We start from the raw sequence: 23,809 nt of genomic DNA, 5'->3' as shown, positions 1-23,809 counted from the left end.
CAAGTCTTGGGAAATTAAACCCTTATTTATAATCTTTTGAAATTATTTCAAATTAAGGGCCACAATCCTTATTTCTCATATTACACCATAAAATAAAATTTTACCATACTTAAACTAATGAAAGGGGTTATTAATAAATTAAATTCCCGCATGTGTAACCTATTGATTAAATTATATCGGTTGTTTCAGATGTTACCTATATTATCTAATTTTAATTTAATGTCCTTAACTATACAAAACAAACTATTTGAGGTTTGCACGACCTAACACATCTAAATTAACTATCACTTTCATTAATTGAAAAGGCGTTTTGAATGTGATGTGTTTCATTAATTTTGGGGAAGCGTTTGAATATGATATGATTAATTAATTAATAAACGTTTGCTATTAATTAAACTTTGTTATAGCTAAAATCTAGACTTTCTATTTATAAATTTATTTATAAAATTATTTATTAAATTATTTATTAACAGATGGTAGCGATTTCATTTTAAATCCTAAGTATGTAATTCTAGCTTGATATGTAATATATTGAATTGTATGTAACTGAGTTTGCCAGCTATCAACCGTTTACTAACAAGACTTTCTTTAATCAATACTGAAACAAGCTCCAGTTGGTAGATCACCAAATTTTATTGCAACATGTTTTTAAATTTAGCTACCACTTTTTTTTAAATCAGTTTTCAAACAATTCCCGAATGTCTCAATTACCACCACCATATTATAACGATGATAAGAACTTCTTTGCATATCCAACAATTCATAAAAGACTGCCAACTATTTCAAAAGGAGCGCTTGATGATGTTTAATTAACAATTGATGAAAATTCATATTTAAAAGAATCTGGATTTGAGTATGTAGTTAATTAATAAATTAAAATTACAAAAATACACGTCTTTAAAAAAAAACACGGGTTTGTTAGTAATAAAAAACTATCAACAAAACATCAAAAAATTTATAAAATATAAACAACATCCGTACTAATCAAATAATTTGACATCCGTACTTATTTACAACCAAGCTTGATTTTTTTTGCAACCAACTTATACACAAGATAAATTTAAAAGAGTTTAAACACATTTGATAAGAGGACCTTATTTTATCAATATCAATTGGTCACCTAATACACTTGAGGGATTTCTTTTTTTTTGCCCCTTGAAAAATGAATTATTCATATAATTATGAATTTGACGAAGAATCATCAGAAACAACTCAAGCAGGAGGATTCGCAACAGGTCAAGAACAACATCATCCACAACGTCTCACACGTGCTCAAGCTGCAGCTCAACAACAATCACAGCAAGAACAACATGCAACAAATTCATCACCACATTATAATCATCAATATTCTAAACCAAAATCACAAATCTTTGTAGATTTTGAAAATAAACCATTACCTTTTTATATTCAAGATGAAGAACCTGATAAAATAAAGTATCAAGATTTAATTCTTAAAAATGGTGGGAACTTAGTTGAAGGTGGTGTTGAAAATTTAGTTTATTTATCAAGTAAAGAACATATGGGTGGATTTATTAGAATTTCTTATATTGATGATTGTATTAAAGCTGGTCATTTATTAAATACTCAAAATTATATTATTCCAACATTATCTGAAGATGCTGAACCAATGATTGATGTTTTAGGACTTGGTTCAAATGTTGATAATAATAATCAAAATGGTTTAGCTCAATATATTCAAGATCAACAACAACAGTTACAACAACATCAACAACAGCATCAAGAACAACAACAGCAGCAGCAACAACAAGAACAAGCTCAAACTAGTTCTTCACAACAACAACCTGCTGCAACTCAACCCTCAACCCCTTCTCAGTCTCAATCTCAACCACCAACACAAGCTTCACCTACTAGAAAAAAATCTGGAAATCAAAATAGATTTTCAACTGAAAAAGATGAATATATTTTGGAACAAGTTCGTAAAAATCCCAAGTTAAGAAATTCTCATGAATTTTTCAGTAAATTAGCAACAACAGAGATGTTAAGTATGCACACAGGTCCATCAATTAGAAGTCGTTATAGAATATACTTAGAATCAAATTTAAAATATGTTTATAAGACAGATGATCGTAATAGATTAATCAAAGATTCGAATGGTGAATTAATTAAAATCAGTACGGATGAATTGCCAGAAACTTTAAGAAATAAATTCACGCCAGAAGATGATTTACATTTATGTTTACAAGCTGAAGAATGGAGTAAAGAAGTCTGTAAACAAAATAATACCGTTTATGATCCATATCCAAAAAAATCATTACCATATTCATTTTTTAATCAATTATATAAAAAATTTCCAAGACATACTTTAAATTCATGGAGAGATAGATATAGATATTTTATTACTGATGGTACAATTGAACAATTTAAAAAATATTATAATGATTGTATAACCAAAAATCAAATTCCTAAATGTTTGAAAAGAGTTCCTAAACATTTGACTGAATTTACAGCAAATGTTGAAAATTTAAGACAAGATATTGCTTCAAGGGAGTTAAGAAGTGCTGAAAGAGTGGAAAATGATAGAAGTCAAGCAGCAGCTGAAGTACAACCAGATAAAGAAGTAAGTAATGAAGTTATTGATGAAGATATTTTATTTGTTCAAGAAGCTGAAATTAGAGCAAGACAAGATATTGCAGCACAAGATAAAGCAGATGCTGAAAAAAAGAAAAAATTACAACAACAACAACAACAACAACAAGAGGAAGAATCTGCGTTAGATGAAGAAATCGGTGAATTAAAAAGTTCAAATATTGATGATGCTTTAAACAGAAATAAAACAGAAGAAATTGAAGTACCAAAGTTGAGTGCTGTTGAAACATTTGAAGAAGAACAAGAACAAGAGAATGATATTGATCTTGGTAAATTTGATGGTGATAGTGTTGAATCATCATCACCAGCTAAAAAGAAAAGAAAATTAAATGAGCTTGCAGCAAGTGAACCAGAACCAATTGTGAGTGATAAACAAGAGCCAACACAAGAAGAAGAGCAAGCGGTTGAAGAAGATAAAGAATTAAGTAGTGATAGTGATGATGAAAATAATGAATTTTTCACAGCTCCAAAAGCTCCAAGTCAAGAAATAGTAGATGATATAACACAATTAGAAGAAGAAACACAACAACAAGATGAGAAAGTAGAATCACAAACCCAACCTCAACCACAACCACCATTACAACAAACTTCTGATTCTACTCAATCATCATCACAATCAACTATAATATTAAATTATTTAAAACCAAATACAAAATTAATTGAAACAATAAATCCAACTGAATTTTTCCCATTTGCAGATTTAGAAAATCCAAAAGAAATTTTAAATAAATATTTATCAGAAACTGATAATATTATTACAATATATCAAATTTTAAATAATTTTGGATTAAAAGATAATTTAATAAGTCATATAATTTATTCAAGTTCAGCAGAAACATCAACTATAATTAATTATATTTTAAATTTTATTACTTTGTTACAAGATGGTTTATTACCTGAAATAGAAGATAATCAATTAGATGATCAAGAAATTGAAGTTGATTGGGAAAATAAAATTATTGATAATTATTTACCAAAAACAAATATTTTTGGATTATGGAATTTACAAATGGATAAATTATTATATTCAAAACAAGAAAAAAAATTAAAAAAATTTAAAAATGATGAAGAAATTGAAAATAGGAAAACTTTTATAAAATCAAGTTTACAAGTTGATGAAAATGAGGCTTGAGGTGGTTTGTTGTGTTTGCTAAATATTAATTTGTTGTTTTGTTTTACTCAATCACTCTTTCTGTAGTTCAAATTATAATATAAAGAAATATGATAAATAAAAGAAAAATCTCTACAAAACATCTCAAAATTTGAAACAAAAATAATTATTATAAAAAAATATAAAACACTATAAAAAAAATAATTGAAAAAGCTAAAACTTAAAATTTAGTTTTAACTTCAAAGGGTATTATAAAATAAAAACAACAAAAAAAGTAAGATAATAAAGAAACGTTGAATAAAACAAAAAATTGATTTTTATGAGCCAAAAAACAAAAAAAAGAAAAACCTCTTAATTTAATTTAAGATTGTCTTGTATCTTTAATTAGATAAGAAACCCCAATATTTTTCAGCATTGTAAGGACCATCAGCTTTCCATAAATCATTAAAAGCAGTAAATAAAATAGCTGATGAACCACAACTTGATTTAATTGATGAAACAGCACTTTCTTGATTTTGTTTTGATGGAACAGCAACTCCATTAGAATCACCTCTTGATGGCCAACCAGTTTCAGTAATTAAAACATTTTTGGACCCACCACATGCAGACCAAACTCTTTGAATTTGTTGTAATACCCAATCACCAGCTTGTTCAGCAGCAATATGACCATCAAAGAAAGCATGAGCATTAACTGCAACATAATCTGAATATTGACATAATGATGGATTATTAATAACAGCAATAAAAGTATCAACTGAAACAACTGGACCTGAATAACCAGCTGATGATAAAGCTGATTTACCTTGTTGAACATAAGATTGAATTTGACTTGGTGAACATTGACCTGAATTAACTAATTCATTACCAATTGAAACAGTATGAATATCTGACCATGAACCATGAGCTTTTACAGCATCAGCAATAGTTGAAACACCTTGAGAAATTTGAGAAACATCAAAAATACCTGCAAAAACTTTTTGATTTGATGATTTTGATTTTAAAACTTGAGCAACTTGATCACAATCAACTCCATATAATCTAATAATATCAAAACCTGATAATTGAGCAACTTCTGAAGCAATTTGTGAGCTTGATTTACATCCACCATTATCTGAATAAGGAGTATAAGTAACACCTTTAGCACCACCTGAACCAACTGATGATGATGAACCAGAAGTTGATTGTGGAGCTGGAGCTTGTGATGAACTACTAGTTGAGGCAACTTCAGTATTAGCTTCAATAGTAGTAGTTGGAGCATTTTGAGGAGCTTCAGTAACAGCACTAACTTCACCAACTTCAGTAGCTGATGAAATTGAAACTGGTTTGATGGTGGTAGTAGCATCACCAGCACCAACAGTTACAACAACAACGTTAGTTTTAGTAACAACATGAACTGCTCTTTTTTCATTTTTATGTTGATGATGTTGATGTAAAGCTGGAACAGCTAAAACTTGAGCTAATAAAGCTGATGAAAAAACAATAGATTTAAATAACATTTTTAATAAATTAAATGAATGAATGAATAATATTTCTTTTAAATTAAACGATTGTAAATAATAAGTTGGTTATCTTTTTATTTAATGAAAGTAAGATTAATTTGTTGTTGGTTTATAAAGTTATAATATATATAAATTTTAATGAAAACTAAAAGACTTCTAAAGGAATGTTTGAATTTAAGGAATGACTGATAGAAGTTGGTTCTATTTTCAAAATGAAAAAATATATATTCTTTTTATAAAAATTGAATGTGAATTTGACGTGAAAGAAAGGAAAGAAAGAAAAGAAGGAGTTTTATAAAAATTATAATATATAAAAAATTTTTGTTGATAATTTTGTAATTTAGTAGTTTAAGAATTAAGAATTAAGAAAAATTCAATCAATTAAAATTTTTTATTATTTTTTTGTTTTATTAAGAGTTTTTTTTATTTAAAATTTATTTTCTTAAAAGGGGGGAGATTATCAATTTGTTACCCAAATGTGTATTTAGTTTAAGGTAAAGTAGTTTAGTAGTAATGAAAATGTTTCATTTAAGTATATTTACATTTCAATTTTAACTAAACAAATTTTAATACATTTAACATCAACATTAACAATAAAATTGTTTACAAAAAAATCAACAAACCAAGACTAAAATTAAAAAAACAATAAAAACTAAACTAAAATAGATTTAAGTGAATGCACATATTACGAGAGTAGTGTAATTTTATACGATATCTTCGACTAAATTTCTTTTTCATTTGGTTTGTAATGTCTAATCCATCGAAGAAGAAAAAGGCGTTTAATATATCGATTAATACCCACATGTATTCTCCTTGAATCTAAAGTTTTTAATTTAAATCTAAGATATACTTTTTAGATTCTAAGATTTGAATTAAAAGATGTAAAGATATGTAAATGAATGAAATAAAATCTTAAGTTTAGTGTATCATTTAAATAAATCTAGAATTTAACAATAAAATAAACAAAGTATAACAATTGGTAGTGCAGTCAAAAGGGTAGTGTAAATATTTACATATTTTATTTTTCTTTCTTAATTTGAATAAAAAATAAATAAATATAAAAATATTTTTTTTACACGTTAAAAAATTTCAGTTTCTTAGTTGTTGTTTATTAATTAACAACCTAAGAATTATTTTATTGAACCAGCGCAGATTTTGAAATTTTATTTGAATCAACTTCTTTTATTGCTACTTCAATTTCATTCATGAATTTGTTAGAATCGTTCTACAACTATTGATTCCTAAGTGCAAATTTAAGTATAACTTAGAACATATTTTACTTCGTATTGTATTTAACTAATGTTTTTTCAATCGTATATTTAATTTCTTTTTTTTTTTTTTTTAATGTACATTTTAATTTAAACATTATTCATAATGAATTTATAAACTTGATTAAGTTTAATCTAATGAAAAAGTTGATAGATTGAATTTTAATTTTACCTATACATCCGATTCATTAATCACATTGATTGCTATTATTAATAACTATAAATGGAAAGTTCACTCTGACATTGTAAGATTTATACTTTGAACTCTTAAGTGTTGTTTATTATTCGACTAATTATAGAAAATAAATATGAAATTTTAATTTTTCGGTTAAAGAGAAAATATCATAATCTGTCAAGAGAACAAATTGTTATAACAGAACAGCAATAATACGTCAACATCTCAATCTAATCTTATCTAAATTATTGCAATGATAAACCAAAAGTTCATACAATATGCAATATATTAAACACAAATATATTCGAATAAAAATATAAAGAAAGTGAGTTGTTAATTTCATTTATTATTTTTTATTTTGTTGTAGTTTAGTTGTAAATTGCAATATTTAATAAAACATTACACAATAACACGAATTAAAAATTTACTTAACATTAAAATGATTTTTAATATTTATATCAATAAGAAAAAAATTGTAAAGATGTTTTTATGTAAATAGTAAATAAGTAACAGATTATTACTTCGAATAAGAATTTAATATAAATAATTGTAATAATTTCCTCATTTTTCAATAAATATTATATATATTAAATTTCGTAGGAGACAATGAATCTATTCAGTCCCTTTAACACGAACTTTAATCCCTTTCGTATTATTTCGTTTGAGATTATCGAAGTAAATTTAAAACGTTTCAATTTAAATTTTCTATATAAAACACATTTGATTAATTATTTTATTTTTCATATGATTGAAGGACTTAAGAATTAATTGTTCCAATTAAAGATTAAATATATCAGGCAAATCAAATTTATAAATTATGTTTGTAGTAATCTTTCGCATTTTTCTTCCATATAAAAGTAATGAATCCTCTAACTCGAACGGCATTAATTTTTAATTTTATCATTGGCTTACACTCTTACTTTATTAAGGTCAAGTTTAGTCGATCTGAAACTAGGCGGATTCAAATGTTGATACGATGAATCTTTAAAAAAAGAAAGAAAATTTGTTACAAAAAATCTCATCGAAATATTATAACCATCTTTAATCAAATTAAACAAAGAAAACTATAAATATAGTTATACGGATAAATTTATTTAAATTTTCTTGAATACTACTTCATCAGTTCTAGATTTAAATGAATTAACTAAATATTTTGATCGTTTCAACTTAAATATAATATCTCAATTATTTTGTGTTCCAATTTTTAATAGACTTTATTGTTCATCTTAGATTTAGTGTTTAAATTTAGTAAAAAATTTTAAATTAATTGCATGAATATATATCGTTTGAACCCCTAATTTATCAAATTTTTATCTTCTTTAGTCTAACTAATTTTGAATTTTGAATCATATAAAAACTAAATTTTAAAGTCATCTCTTTGAATCATTGTCTTAGTTATTTCAATCAGTTTCAAATTCATAGCGATTTGAAAAAAAATTGCCTGAAAAATTTCTCAGTATTTCAGATGCATATAAAATCAAGTAAATGAAATCCTTTACTTTTTGCCAATTTATAATTTTCTTGTCTTTGCAACATAGGGCTCTAATTTTGAATCAAAAAAGAAATTGAAATGTTTAATTAAAATTAAAGTTTTAAGATGTAACATGTTGCAGATCTAATTCTATTAATTGAAAAATTTCATCTTTTTTTTTTGATCGGATGAAACTTTCTGAAAATTTTAAAGTTTACACCTTCCAGTCCGTTGATTCAAGGGTCTAACCTTTTATCCTCGCTGATGTTGCTGAGAATTACAAAAGTTTATTAGAATGATGAAAATTTCTCCAAATAAATCTCTATGATTTTCTACGAACTATAGTACACGACGAAGAACTTACAATGCTTTCTTTCAAAAAGTTATTTATTATTCAGAAGATTCATGGTTTTCAACAAAAGAAACAAAGAAAAAAACATAAATTAATGGAGATCTTTTCTGAAACATCTTAGCGATCAAAATTTTAGAGTTAGACCTATACCGTTGAAACGTATTGACTACAGATCATAACATATGTGGCTGAACCTACAAAATTACTAATGATACGTCACTTGCTCTATCAAATTAAAGTTACGTTTCAAATTTTGTAACAAAATTATTAGAAATGGTGGGGTAATTATTTGTTTCAAAATTGTTGCAAATTTCTTTTTGTTTTTTTTATTTTAATTTTGTCATGTTTCAGAATTGCCAAAAAAGTCCGAATAGTGACACTGTGATCATATTTGATTAATTTCATCACAATAATTTAGAAACATAAATCACTTTGGATATCTAGATGGACACTTAATAAACATATAAAGTATTGAAAAAAAAAAAAGTTCCCAAAATAATAATACAATAAATTACTACATTAATTCTGCTACCACTTAATCATTTATTTATGGTTCTTCAGATTCGTTAGGAATGTAAGCTAAATCAAATAAAATTTTCAGCTTAACTTAGAATGATTCAAGTGATTTTTAATACATAGCTATGTACCTTATCAAAAATTTAAATTCACTAGTTTAAATCTAATTGAGACAAAGTCACTATATAAAGTTAAAGAATAACGAGCATTTGAAAGAGCCTTCGTTTTCTGTAAATCTTGAGCTTAATAAAACTGCCCTATATTGTGTGGATAACTTTAACTATATGAAGACTCAGACCTTGTCTTGTAGATGATCAAAATTCAAATCTTTTAATTGTAATTACTAGTTAATTATAATTAAAATTTGACATGATTTATATATAGCAATCTGATAAGATAAAGTAAGTCGTGTAAATTAGCTCAAAATTTTGATAAACTACGTAATCAATTTTTTAACTCTATTATTATATTTAAGATCATGTTCTATACTTAATAACTTAGAACCTCATGTTAATTTGACAAAAAACCAATTTTTTGTATAGATTGAACTCATTGATCAAATATTGTAGTAAATAGGACTTTATAATTGTTGACAGAAAGAATTTGTTTTACACAAACTTTTATTAAATAAATAAATATATTATTAATAAAGAGATCATTAGTTTTTTATTTCTTAAGTTGTTAATTAAATTGTTTCATATAGATTATATTAACAATTATTATAACACACACTCTTTCTATTTTATCAATTGAGAATCAATTAACTACAAACTATAGATCATTCATTTAGTGATCAATTGATAGATTTTGTATCTATATCTTCAACAATTATACAATTATTTATCTTATAGATTAAGTTTTTCCTTATAATATTAAATAACTTTATAGATAATAAATAAATAAAAATATTATTCTATTAAATATTTATTTTTTTTAAAGGGGATCAGAAATTTAATTAAATTTAATAATATTTAATATAATTTATTAAACAAACACAATTAATTGATATTATAGATTTATCATCAATTAATCAAAATTCTTTATATCGATCAATCAGTATAATTGACAATTTCATTACATTTACATCACAATTTGCATATTTGAACATTTACTTTATTAGGGTGGGTTTATAAAAAAGTTATTAGAAATTTATTTGATTTTAATTGCCACAACTTATTAAGAATATAAATTCATTCATTAGAGGGATCAATTAATCTTAGCATAACTAAAAAGATATATATATCCTAAAATGGATAGGATACAAGAACAAAATAATAAAAAGCGATCACTTCATAATGAACAAGAACCTTCAAGTATAGATATAGAAAGTACAACTGATGAATTTATTGATGAAGATATACCTAATGATAATAAAACCCAGAGATTAACTAATGATTTAACAAGTTATGAAGATGCTTCAAGTCCAGAAGTTATAGATATTACTGGAGATGATGTAGAAGAAGATGATGACGAGGAAGATGATGAAGATGATGAAGATGAAGAAGACGAGGAAATAGAAAATTTAGGGATGGATGAGGAAGTACAAATTGTTGATAATAATGGTAATTTAATTGAAATTGTAAATGATCAACAAAATACCAAAACAAATGGTACACAATCAAATAAAGGATTTCCATTAGCTAATGAATTTGATGAATTATCCAAAAAGTTATTAAAACCAATACCAGATTTACCAACGAAAGATGAAACGTATATGGTGTGGGAAATTAAAGATTGGGCTCTGTTGGTTAAAAATGAAAAAGTACGATCACCAACTTTTAGTTGTGGAGGATTTGAATGGAATATATTGTTATTCCCGAAAGGAAATAATCATAGTAATATGTTATCGGTTTATATGGAACCACATCCACCAAAAGATGAAGATGATAAACCAATTGATGAAAATTGGTATGTTTGTGCACAATTTGGATTAGATTTTTGGAATCCATTACATCCAGAAGCTCATTTTCCAAATCAAAGTTCTCATAGATTTAGTAAAGATGAAACTGATTGGGGTTTTAGTGCATTAATAGATTTAAGATCTTTGACTTCAGCAAAAAATTTAAAAACTCAACCTTCATTGTTTCCAATATTAGAAAATAATCAATTAAATATTACTGGGTTTGTAAAAGTTATTGATGATTCTTCAACTGGGGTACTATGGCACAACTTAAACAATTATGATTCAAAAGTAAGTGCTGGGTTTGTTGGGTTAAATAATCAAGGTGCTACTTGTTATTTGAATTCATTGTTACAAAGTTATTTCACAACAAAATTGTTTAGGAAATTGGTTTATCAAATACCTACAGAAAATAGTAAAAATGCAAAAGTTGCTTTAGCTTTACAACGTATTTTTTATTTACTTACAAATTCAAATGATCCCGTGGGTACGATGGAATTAACAAAATCTTTTGGTTGGGATTCTTCAGATGCTTTTACACAACATGATGTACAAGAATTAAATCGTATATTAATGGATAAATTGGAAACTGCAATGAAAGGAAGTGAAATAGAAAAGGGATTGAACGATATTTTTGTTGGTAAAATGAAATCATATATAAAATGTGTTAATGTACCTTATGAATCTTCAAGGGTTGAAGATTTTTGGGATATACAATTAAATGTTAAAGGTTGTAAAAATTTAGAACAATCCTTTAAAAATTACGTAGAAATTGAAATGTTGGATGGAGAAAATAAATATCAAGCTGGTGAAGAATTTGGTTATCAAGATGCTAAAAAGGGGGTAGTGTTTGAATCATTTCCACCTGTATTACATTTACAACTTAAAAGGTTTGAGTATGATTTTATGGTTGATGATTTAGTTAAAATTGATGATTTTTATGAATTTCCTGACAAAATTGATTTAGCACCATTTCTAGATGAAGACCTACCAACCACCGTCAAAAATGAAAACTGGACATATAAATTACATGGGGTTTTGGTACATCAAGGAACAATCTCAAATGGTCATTATTATGCAATGATTAAACCAAATTCTAATGGTGGTTGGTTAAGGTTTGACGATGATAAAGTTTGGAAAGTTACACCCACAGAAGTATTTAATGAAAATTTTGGAGCTGCAGAAATACCAAGAGCTAAACAAGTTACAATGTCAAGAAGTGAACAAACAGAACATATGCTTAGAAGAGTTACGTCTGCTTATATGTTGGTTTATTATAGGGAAACCGAGTTGGATAGTATATTACCAGAAGATTTTGCAACTGAGGTGGTTCCAAAACATATTTCAAATCAAATTAAATTTGAATTGGAAGAAAAACAAAGATTGGAAAAGGAAAGACAAGAAGCTTTGTATTATTGTAATGCAAAAGTTATAACTGTTGATACTATAAATAATAATTTGGGTTGTGATTTATCACTAGATGCAACTTTAGATAGATCTTTTGAAGAGAAGCTTGTGGGGACTTTATGTGATCCAAAGACTTTTAAAGTTAAAAAGGATTCAAAATTTTCAGAGTTGGTTTCGCAAGTGGGTGAGTTTTTAGGATATGAAGACTCAAAAGGTTTTAGATTAGTGGTTACTTGTCATCGTAATAATCATACCAACAGATTAGATGTCCCAGTTAAAGAAGATTATAATGAAGTTGCAATTTTCAACGTTTATGGGAAATTATTTAATAGGAAGTATGATGAAATGGTTTTTTATGTTGAAGAATTGAATAAAGATATTAAAAATATTAATCAACTTACCACCAATTCAATGGGTACCACTGACCCAGCAAATTTTTCATTTGATGAAGTATTCAATAAAATCAAATCAGTTGGCACTGATTTTTCTGATGATATGCAATTTAAATCAATTGATGAATATTCTGGTAATATGACAATTTTTATAAAATATTTTGATCCAATATCACAAGAAATTAGAGCTTTGTCGCATATAACAGTCTCAACTCAAGATCAAATTAAAAGTATAATTGAACCAGTAAGAAAATTATTAAATTTTGGGGACACAGTAGAATTTGATTTATTTGAAGAATTATCACCTTATAAACTTGAAAGATTAGATCCAAATATGATTTTTGATAAACACGAATTAAGTAATGGAGACATTATAACTTTTCAAGTTTCTAATGTTGAAAGTTTGGCTGGTGATGCACAATTCAAAAACCTTAAGGAGTATTATAAATTTTTAGCTACTCGTCATCGAATTAGAGTTAAACCTTTTAATGCAAATTTATCAGATGAAGATTCAGATTATGTTGATGAAGAAGAACCTCAAAATGGTCAAGATAATGATGTACAAACTATTAAAGAAATTGAAGAAGCCAAAAAATTAAGTAAAAGTTTTGAATTATGGGTTTCTTCTACTTATAGTTATCAAGATTTGGCGTTAGTGTTGTCAAAACATATTAAATGTGATCCAGAGTACCTTAAAATATTTGCTATTGGTAACAATGGTACAAGGTATCCATTAAAAACCACTTCTTACCTAAGTCAATTTTTACCAAAACAAGCTTCCATCAATAATGTCTACGATTTTGAATATGAAATATTAAACATCAAAATAAAAGATTATGAAAATCTCAAAGGTTTTAAAGTTTATTGGTTTAATAATTTATTACAACTTCAAATGTTTGAATTATTGGTACCGAAAAATGGTAATGTACGTGATATAATCAATAAGTTATTACATAAAGTACAAATACCTGAATCAAACCTAAAACATATTTTATGTTATACTGGTTATAATCATAAATTTGAAGAAATTTTAAGGTTTGATAAACCTGTTTTACATATTCGAAATGAATGTGAAATTTTCGTAGGTGTATTTCCAGCAGAAGTTGAAGCTTTGGTACAAAATGATATAATGAGAAGATTCGTTGATGTTGATGAAATAAACCCCGAAGAAATTGAAGATTCATTTATGAAAGAAGAATACTTAAAAACAGCTGAAAACATAAAGAATCTCAATTTAATTCCAGCTTTCCATTTTCATAAACATAGTACAAATCATCATGGAGCCCCATTTATAATGATTATTTACCCTGATGAATATTTCCCACAAACAAAAGAAAGATTAAGACAAAAATTAGGTTTGGGGAGACAAGCATTTGATAAGATTAAAATAGCATTAGCTAATACTCAAGATAAAGGAGTTTACTTAGATTTAAATGATGAACAACTCAAGATATATGATAAGACTGGGACTGGTGAATTAAGTTTAGCTTTGGATCATCCAGATAGAAATCCAAAACGTCAATCACAATTTGATAAAGGTATATCCATTAAGTAATCTAAAATTCTATACTACTAAATTTTTTTGAATTTTCTTTCTCTATTCGTAGCTAGTATTTATTATCTATGAATCTCTAGAAATCTATACTATTAAATTTTTTTAATTTGTTCATTTCTCTTTCTCTTATGTCGGTGGAGCTTAATTTCCCCCTCCATGAATTTTTTTCATTACTATCTTCATCTCCTATAATATTTATAGCTGTAACATCTAACTCTTTAAATCCAATATCTCTACGGTAATTATTAACAAATTCACCACCTTTCAAAGTTTCATGACTAATTATCAAACTATCTATATCTGGTAAATATCCAGTTGGACCACAAATATCATTAATTTCATAGATTTCAAATCTTAAATTGTTATCATCTATTATAATATCCAAAAAATTAATAACTGATTGTTTTCGTACCAGAAAAGATTCTAAAACTTCTATAAATTTTTTATTTTTAAGTAATTCATTCCCAGTTATACCAATAATCATACGTTTTGAAGTTAAAAAATATGCCATTGATAATAAGATCTTATGTCCATCGTGTAAATGATCAAAAGTTCCCCCAACTGCAGTTGTATTGAATTGTTTAAATGATTTATTACAACTTGAACTTAATTCTGTAGGTGGTAATTCACAATTGATAGATGATATAGGAATTGGTAATTTTGAATTAATTAAATTTTGTTCTGTTTCTGCAATAAATATATGATTCCATTTTTTAATAAGTGTTCGATATTTATCTAAACTGATATTGAAAATAATATTTATTTGAAAATTATAATCTTCAAAATTTAATTTATTGATCTCATTTCTAATTAAATTGTAATAATTATATAAAATATCATTTAAATTTGTAACATTTGTAATTTCACATTTAATTAATAAATCTAACCTATTTGATCCTATAATTTTGGGGATTGTTTGTTTAATTAAATTGTCATAGTTTGTTGTTAGTGGATTGTTTATTATTATTACTGGATTGGGCATTTGATATTATGAAGTTAGTTGGTTGTTCTTTTGATAAGATAGTTTGATGCGCGAGAAATATATAATTATTGCAGAACATGTCATAAAGTTAACTAATTCGTAAACCAACAAAATAATAATATTTTATTATTTGATTTCATTTAACTATATACTTTCATCAATTTTCTAATTTGAGATAAGAGATTGAATATCAATCTCTCTTTATTTTGAAGCTGATCTATCTATAAATTGACTTTGCTCGCTCTAGCTGTCGGGGTAAATTCATCTAATTTATTAGCATAATGATTAATTACCATAATGATTAATTACTTGAACTTTCCCCACTTAGTTGGATTCGTTTTGAACATATTCACCACTATATAAATTTCAATTTGCAAATTGACATGATTTAGTTGGCATTTTTGCATTGAATTGAATATCCTATGTCAGGAATTGAGCAGAACATTATTCAAATTATCATGATACTCTTAGCTTTAATAGCTAAATTAGTCAAATATTTATCTTGTTGTGATACCTTGTGACAATGTCATCGTCATTAACAACATTACATTCCCCATCTATTAAATGGAAAACATCAATGTTCTAAAAAAAGCAGCTATAGACGACATAAGTGTTTGGATATGAACTTTGGCTAAGGGGCGATCCCATGGTGTAATTGATAATCACATTGTCTAATTTGTTTAGCCGGAACACGTATTTAATTTTGTTAATCAAATACGGTATGACACCTTCTGAGAAATTTGGCATTCAGTTAAAGTATTCAATACAGTATAACCAAATATTTGTGAACAAATTTCAATCTTGTATATTCAACATATTGGATTTACTAAAAAACTGATTATTTACTTAGTTACTTACATAGTATTTACTATTTACTTGTTTACCATTTACGTACTCACTTCTTGTAGTGTATGCTTCAGTTCGATATTGAATTTAGTAGTTCGTAACCTCTCTCCAAAGCTTTGTTTCAAAAATTAATTTTGTGTTCTTCAAAAAAGTATTTTGTGTATCTTTCTGAAACCTAAAGACAGTGAGTAGGGCTACAGCCCTTTGGAAAGAATCCGTACCACAATAATAAATTCATAATATTTCAACTTCTGCTTGTTATGCTGAAATTGCAATTTATAATGAATTATTGGGGATCTGTATTCTAATTATCGTAACGACAAAAGGCTAAAACGTCTTGATTGATTTAGAAAGTGGTTCGAGTTTGATCAACAAAATTTAAAATCTAAGTTTGAGAGGACGAAAGACAAAGGATTCGATTAGCAATCCTTATGAAGGTTTAGGTCCATTAATCGAGAATTTGACTACTTATAGCATGCTTACAGGAATAAGTGTGAGTTCAAATAAATGTATTCGCATAGATGCAATGAGTTGTGGCACTCTCTTTTCATGGCATCTTAACAATTCTTATATCAATTTGATTCTCTATCGTTTTAGTTCTCGTACGTGTTATCGTCTATTAAGAACACTAATAACTAATGTTCTGTTCCAAGGGGTAGAGACTCGATAGCTTATATTAGAAACTGATATTTTGTACTAAAGTACAACGATGATGTTTATCTATATATTAAAGTAACCAAGCTGCTTGGCTTCTTGTGATAGCATCGTACGAAGGTCGCACCAGCACAAGCCCATAGCTAGCGAGAAAAAAAAGAAAATTGGACCTAAAAAAGTTTTTCCTATACCAATTTTCATGGTCCTGCACATTGTTTTGCTATATTTTTTATTTTTTCTAAAAAAAGAATTGAAAAATTTTAACAACTTTTGAATCTATCATTCATAACAGTTTATTTGAAGTAAGAATTATCAACACAACAAGAATTTTACTAAAAATTTTATAACAGTATGTAAAGAATATTAAGGTCAGATTGGTTTACAAATGTTTGAGGAATTCATTTACTGATCAAGATATCCAGATTTTTCTGAAAATGGTACTAACTTAGTTTAGAGATGTTGATGGAAAAAAGTACTAGACGTCAAATTCATGAAGCTTTATTCAGTGACGGTTGCCTTGTAGCAGCAAAAGATTACGAATGTGATCACCCAGATATTCCAGTCAAAAATTTATATGTCATTAAAGCTTTACAATCATTAACTTCAAAAGGATATGTCCACACTCAATTTTCATGGCAATATTATTATTATACCTTAACTGATTCAGGAGTAGAATATTTACGTAATGAATTAAACATTCCAGAAGGTATCTTACCATTAACTCGTTTAAAGGCTGCTCCTGCAGAACGTAAAAGTAGTAGACCAGCTGGTGGTATGAGAAGAAATTATCCAAGAAGAGCTAGAGAATAAGGAATTAATACATTTTGTTCACTTTTAATATAATAAGCAGTGGTTTGTTGTTTAGAATTTTGTTAATATTCAAAGTTTATCATTGGATTAGATGAGTTGGAACGAGGGATATTGAATATGTTTTATATAATTTTTATATAGCGATTTGATATAAAATTTAAATGGTTATTAACGTCAGATTTTGTAGATTTGTGAACAAATAGAGAGTTAAGCAAGGAGATACCGTATCAGATAATTTTTATGTTTTTGTTTTGACCAAAAGTAGACGTATTGAGTATTGATTGTGATTAGGTTATGCTGGAATCATCAAAGGACTTTGAAAAGACCTTCAATCTAAGGGAAAAGAGATAAGAGCATTTTCCATCTACTCAACTAAATTTGTTCGTTCATTACTTGAAATATTTAACCTATTTCCATTTAAACCAATTATTATTCTTAGCATGTTCTTTCAATTGTTGTTTCAATATAGAATCTTCCTCTTGTAATTTAGCAATTTCATCTTCTAATTCAGCTGTTTTATTGACTTCTTCAGCATTTACTTTCAATAATTCTTCAATTTGGTGTTCTATAGAAGTTGGTAAATCATTTGAGTTGTTTTCGCTGGTTTTAGTTTCTAATTCTTCAATGTCTTGTTGTAGTTGTAAAATTTGTTGATTCAATTCATCATTTTCATTTATTAATTCAGGTAATGAAATCTTTAAGTCAATCATTTTTTGAACTATATCGATGTGATTGTGATTTAGATTTACAAATTTGAAATCCAACTGTTTTAATTGTTTTCGTAACTTACCATTTTCTTGTTGATAATGTTCTATATCTTTTAATTTTAATTCTTCATCTTTACAACATTGATTAAATTTTGATTCAAATTTTACAAGTTCTAGTGGGTCTATGTTTATTTTCATTGAATCAAAAACTAAGTCATTGAGTTTATAGTAGTCATGATCGTTTATTGTTGGTATGGAACTTGATGATTTTCTTAATAACGAAAATTTACTATTGTTGGTGGTTGTAGGGGTAGTATCTTTAATATATTTTGGATCAACGTAAATATTAAATAATTTATCTTTTAAAAATTCTAGTAGTTTATCAAAATTTAAATTTATTAATTGTTGTTCATTTTGAATCATTAAATTAACTGCAAATTTCAAAATTGATTCCATACCTTGGGTTATAACAATATCATAAATCCTTAAAACAATATCTAATGGAAATTTATAAGCAAAAAAAGTTAAAAACCATTGACTTGCATACATTGAAGATTTAATCCCCAGTCTTACTAAGTGATTATATAATGTTGGAGAATATTTTGCCAATAAACAATCAAATTCATAAAGTAATAAATGTAATCCTTTCATTTCGGGACAAAATAAATCTCTTAATTGATATTCTTTCATTAACATCACCAATAAACAAAAACATTCACTTTCATCCATATTCATTATCAATGGAACTGCAATAAAAATCATACCTTGAGTATACCCAACATCAGGATCATATAAAGAATAAGCTTTTATAACATTAAATAATTCATTTGCTTTATCTGCACTCTCTAAATTTGTGAAAAAACTTGTTCTTGTTAGGTCTCGTTTAATAGCTTTTTCATGTATTGAAGTTTCTAATTTCAATGATCTATAAAAATCTTCTAAATTTGAATCTTTTGATTTTGTAACTATTTGCCATATTATACCTCTTATTTCTTTGGGTATTCCCTGGTTTATTAAATTATTAAGCTGTTCTGATTTGTTATTCACTATAAAATCGTAGTTATCCACAACTAAAGTCCAGAATTCCCAATCAATATTATATTCCGTTTGATATGTTCCTACAGTATTTTTTATATGATTAAAAGTTGTCTTTATATTTTCATACCCATTTTCAATTGATTTTTGAGCAATTGAAGTCTTATCATTAAACTTTATTGATAGAATATTATGCTTCGATTGAAGTAAATAGTTTGAAGTTGATTTATCATATGAACTTTGTACTGAATTTATATTACTTGAGTTTATTTGGTGTGAGTCGTAATTTATGGGTGAGTCTAAGTGTAGTATTGTTTGAATTGGCTCTCTTGATGGTAATTGTAAATTTCCATTTTCTCCGGTGGTCGTTACGACAACTTCTTCTTCTGCCATTTTTTTGGTTGTGGTTGTAAAATTAATTTGATATAGAACTTATGATTTAAGATAAATTAAATATAGAATATTTTATTTCCGAATTCTGACATGTCGTGTCAGTTTGCAAAATGTTTCAGACATTAAAACAATACACTGGTTTTTACTAGCTAATCTGGTGAAGTAATTATCATTATTAGCAAGTTTTTATACCATTAAAATACCTTTCGATACCATTAGGCTAGGTATCCTACATTTCTCTATGTATAATTTTACATTTAGAATAAATGTTGATTTTAGGAAAAAAAAATTAAAAAGTACAATACTAAAAGAAATAATGTTTATTTATTTATTTACAGATTTAATTAGAAGAAATCCAATGATAACCATCACCATCATTTATACTAATCATTTGTTGTACTGGCATAAATTCATTGATTGGTCTAACAACTTCATTCAAATGAACACCTAATTCATTGGAAGAGTTACTAAGAATATCAGCATCACTTGTACAACTATAATCTTCATTATAAGAACTCAAAATATCAACATCACTAATAGGACTTTGTGGTTGTTGAACTATTTTGGTAACTGGTTCTACTTCTTCAATAATTATTCCACCACTAATGTTTTTCTCTTTACATAATTTCTCCAATCTTTCTCTATCACAATTTGGAAAATGAATTCTAATAACATTTGAGGATTGAATGTATTTCAATGGTAATTCACCTAAATCAAATAAATTAATTAAATCGGATTTGAAGCTTTTTAATTTCATTTCAAAATTTTTGATACTAAAAATCATTTCATGAAATATTTCTTCCGAAAGTATTGTTTCATTTGGAATATTAAAATTAAAATTTATTGGGAAATCCATAAAACAACTCTCAATTTCCACAGATTCTTTAATTGGTGCTGATGATTCAATTTTAGCTAAACTTGTAATGATATGATGATTTTTAGAAGTTAATGATAAGTTCAATAATAATTTTGAATTTATTTTTTGATTTATTTGTAATGAATCTTTTGTTTTATAGATCTGATATTTTTCTCTTAATTTAGTAAATAATATTTTATAAGTATTTTTAACATTTTGTTGATAAATTTTTAACAGGTAATTGTTTTGATAAATTTGTGAAAAATTATGATATATAAATCCATGATTTAATAAACTTAAAATTTTTGATTTTTTAAAAAATTTTAAATTTTTAATTGTGGTTGAATGAAATTTTCTTTTAAGTTGTGGTTGAAATTTATAATTCCAAGTTGGTGAATATGTAAAATTTTGTCTTCTTGTTGTTGTTGAAAATTGACGAATAAATGGTTTAAAATTTCTACCTTGATTTACTGGCACTGGTATATAAGCTGGTTGATGTTGATGTTGTGATGGTTGTTGAACATTTTGACCAAATTCTCTGTGGTTCTTATTTTGTTGTAATTCACGTTGTAAATTTTCAGATAATTCATTTAAAGCTCTTTGTATTCTTTTAGAAATTTCTCTTGTTCTTATTGAGATTTGATTTGTAAATTTATAAATGTTCATTGTAAATCAAGGTGTGGAAATGAATAGATAAGATAGTGGGGTAAAAAAAAATTATTGAATATGTAGTAATATAAACAATTTGAATCGAATTAATATATACTGGATCAGGCGAATTAAATCAAATAATGATAATCTATATAATTAAATGAATAAATACAAAATTTAGATGAATAGTTGGTTGTAAAAAAATGAAGTAGTAATGAAGTAGATAAGAAAAAAAAAAACTTATCAAGAAATGTTTTGTTGATCTTTCTTACTTTTAATTTTTTAATCTTAAAATAAAAATATTTGAGGGATATTACACAAAATTAAAAAGTAATGATTCACTTTGAAGTAACTCAATAGGAGAAATATTTAAACTTACAAAATTAATAACAACAATGAAAAGAGTAGGGTCGTAATCAAACGGTACTTTTAATTGAAATTGTTAAGATCAAATCCAAGATCTGAAGTAAAATTTCGAAAATTTTTAATATTTAATGCTTCAAAAATAAAATTCAAAACGCATCCGTTTTTCGGTTAAGTCAGTTGGTAGCTATACCTCTATAAAAATGGTTTAATATTTTGAAGCTTTTTATTGATTGGCTCCAAATCAGGAGGTGTATTGTAATAATAGATGTTTTAGGTTCACTTCAAGCTTAAGACTATTTTGAAAATCCTTATAATCTACATAATAAGTATTGGTGTCTGCGTCAATACACATTACTTAAAAGAACTAGCCACGGCATTCATAATTCTAAGGGTCTTCTGTCTTTTCTTGATACTTCTAATTTTGTAATTGTTTGTGAGAGCTATTAAATTCAGCTTTTGGACTGACTTGTTTTAATATTGACTTAATCGCTTGTATAATAACGTGATCAAAAATTAATAAATATCGGCTGCAAAAAAGTTCGAATTTTGAGTTTGTGTTTCGAAGATAAAATATATTAACACCAGATTCAACAAAAGTTTTAATTATATCGTGTTAACGGAATTTAAAATTTCAAAACAATACAATTTAGAGAAGAAACCAGTAAGTGCACTAAATAAATATTCATTCTATCATTAAAAAGTAATATAAAAGGTAAAAAATAAAAAAAGTCAAAGATATCAAAACCTAAATTAAATGGAACTGAATAAAATGTAAAAATCGAAACCTGAAATAACTAAACTTTTCTTTTCATCTTCATAAATCATCACTTTATTTTTAAACATTGATTTGTTCATCCAATACATCATCAAATATTAAATCAAAATTAGTTGAGTTTAAATCATTTAAATTTGTGGAACTAGTTTTATTATTCAAATTTTGTAAACTTAGTAAACTTGTAAAATTCCAATTATTTAATGACTCTTTATTTAAATTGTTACTATTATTATTATTATCTAATTTTATCTTTTTATATTTTGGAACTTCTTGATCCTCTACTTCTTCTTTTATTTCTTGTTCAATTTCAAAATTTGGATGATTGTTATGGTGGTGATGATGACTTTGGTGGTTGTGATTATGATTATCGGCCATTACTTCATTATGTAATGAATTCAAACTTAATATAGAAGATGGTGATGTTAACATTGAATTTTCATTTGTTGTATTTAATGAATTTTGGAAAAAAGTTGATGATGAATTTGATATTAAATTATTGTAATTATTATAATTATTATTATTTTGTTGACCACTTATTAAAGAATCAAATAAATCTTTACTATTATGATTTGTAGTTGGTATATTATTTAATAAAAAACTATCTATTATTTCTTGTTTGATTTTAGATTTATCATTTGAAAAATTATATTGTTGTTGATCTATTGAAGTTGTTGATTGTATTGGATGTGATTTTGATTGTTGTAATGGTGGATAACTAAATATATCTTCTTCATTTTCAATTGGTGATTGTACTAATGATTGTGGTTGTGTTGGAAATTTTTTTGGGTCGTCTTGTTTTTTCGTTATATTTAATTCACTCCCCTCATTATCGTTTTTAAAATTTAATTTTTCTAGATTCTCTTTAATTGGTTTTAATTCATTTTCAAAATTTTCAAATCTTTTATTATTATTTAATATTTCATCTAAATTAATCAGATTTGGTAAAATATAATTCATAATTTCTTCCAATTTTGTTAATTTATTTTCAACTTCTGTTAAATGAGCTCTTGTTAATGGTGATCTTATAGTTCTTGGACTATATGAACAATTCCAATTATGTTGAATACATTTTGAACAACGTGGATATTCTTTTGAACATTTTAATTTTCTTTTTCTACATGAATCACAAGCTTGTTCAATATTTGGTGAGGAAGTTGTAGTAGTATTTGATTCATTATTCGATGGTTGTGATTGTTGTTCCGTTATTTTGTTCAATTGATTATCAAATTGTGACTCCATTTTTGGTGAACTTATGAAAGATCTTTTATAGTTAATTCAATGGCTATCACAAAGTCTTATTTCCTTTTTAAAAGATTATAAATTGAAATTTGGTTGATATTATAGTTGATGAAAAATTAAACGGAAATTATGGAATATGTAAATTTCAATTGATAATATATATATAACCGTCTGAAAAATTTATGTAGACCTAAATTTTAATATATTTATTTAGTTATTTATTTGTTTTAATTCTTTTAATA

The 23,809-nt window shown here is 26.0% G+C and overlaps 8 protein-coding genes across 8 annotated transcripts; 3 read left to right on the top strand and 5 right to left on the bottom strand. All coding sequences in view use genetic code 12, as the record gives it.

Moving 5' to 3' along the window:
- Positions 1–1,162: 1,162 nt before the first annotated feature.
- Positions 1,163–3,739, top strand: RAP1 (DNA-binding transcription factor; the record flags this gene model as incomplete). Its single annotated transcript, XM_051763657.1, has 1 exon — positions 1,163–3,739. One exon carries the CDS (start codon positions 1,163–1,165, stop codon positions 3,737–3,739), a length of 2,577 nt encoding a protein of 858 aa, XP_051619165.1.
- Positions 3,740–4,098: 359 nt separating this feature from the next.
- On the bottom strand, positions 4,099–5,214 carry MP65 (putative family 17 glucosidase; the record flags this gene model as incomplete). Its single annotated transcript, XM_051763656.1, has 1 exon — positions 4,099–5,214. One exon carries the CDS (start codon positions 5,212–5,214, stop codon positions 4,099–4,101), a length of 1,116 nt encoding a protein of 371 aa, XP_051619164.1.
- A 5,034-nt stretch (positions 5,215–10,248) lies between these two features.
- On the top strand, positions 10,249–14,253 carry KGF54_003102 (ubiquitin-specific protease; the record flags this gene model as incomplete). The annotated part of the gene is made up of 1 exon (XM_051763655.1): positions 10,249–14,253. The coding sequence occupies one exon, from the start codon at positions 10,249–10,251 to the stop codon at positions 14,251–14,253; it is 4,005 nt and encodes a 1,334-aa protein (XP_051619163.1).
- Positions 14,254–14,329: 76 nt separating this feature from the next.
- Positions 14,330–15,235, bottom strand: KGF54_003101 (putative pantetheine-phosphate adenylyltransferase; the record flags this gene model as incomplete). The annotated part of the gene is made up of 1 exon (XM_051763654.1): positions 14,330–15,235. The coding sequence occupies one exon, from the start codon at positions 15,233–15,235 to the stop codon at positions 14,330–14,332; it is 906 nt and encodes a 301-aa protein (XP_051619162.1).
- Positions 15,236–17,197: 1,962 nt separating this feature from the next.
- RPS10 (40S ribosomal protein eS10) lies at positions 17,198–17,545 on the top strand (the record flags this gene model as incomplete). Its single annotated transcript, XM_051763653.1, has 1 exon — positions 17,198–17,545. The coding sequence occupies one exon, from the start codon at positions 17,198–17,200 to the stop codon at positions 17,543–17,545; it is 348 nt and encodes a 115-aa protein (XP_051619161.1).
- Positions 17,546–17,952: 407 nt separating this feature from the next.
- GYP5 (Gyp5p) lies at positions 17,953–19,680 on the bottom strand (the record flags this gene model as incomplete). The annotated part of the gene is made up of 1 exon (XM_051763650.1): positions 17,953–19,680. The coding sequence occupies one exon, from the start codon at positions 19,678–19,680 to the stop codon at positions 17,953–17,955; it is 1,728 nt and encodes a 575-aa protein (XP_051619160.1).
- Positions 19,681–20,020: 340 nt separating this feature from the next.
- Positions 20,021–21,202, bottom strand: KGF54_003098 (uncharacterized protein; the record flags this gene model as incomplete). The annotated part of the gene is made up of 1 exon (XM_051763649.1): positions 20,021–21,202. One exon carries the CDS (start codon positions 21,200–21,202, stop codon positions 20,021–20,023), a length of 1,182 nt encoding a protein of 393 aa, XP_051619159.1.
- A 1,186-nt stretch (positions 21,203–22,388) lies between these two features.
- GAL4 (galactose-responsive transcription factor) lies at positions 22,389–23,567 on the bottom strand (the record flags this gene model as incomplete). Its single annotated transcript, XM_051763648.1, has 1 exon — positions 22,389–23,567. One exon carries the CDS (start codon positions 23,565–23,567, stop codon positions 22,389–22,391), a length of 1,179 nt encoding a protein of 392 aa, XP_051619158.1.
- Between the last annotated feature and the right edge of the window lie 242 nt (positions 23,568–23,809).

This window comes from Candida jiufengensis (assembly GCF_024610255.1).
Source record: "Candida jiufengensis strain CBS 10846 chromosome Unknown scaffold2, whole genome shotgun sequence".
NCBI classification, from domain to species: Eukaryota; Fungi; Ascomycota; class Pichiomycetes; order Serinales; family Debaryomycetaceae; genus Lodderomyces; species Lodderomyces jiufengensis.
This window is presented reverse-complemented; position numbering and strand designations above follow the sequence as displayed.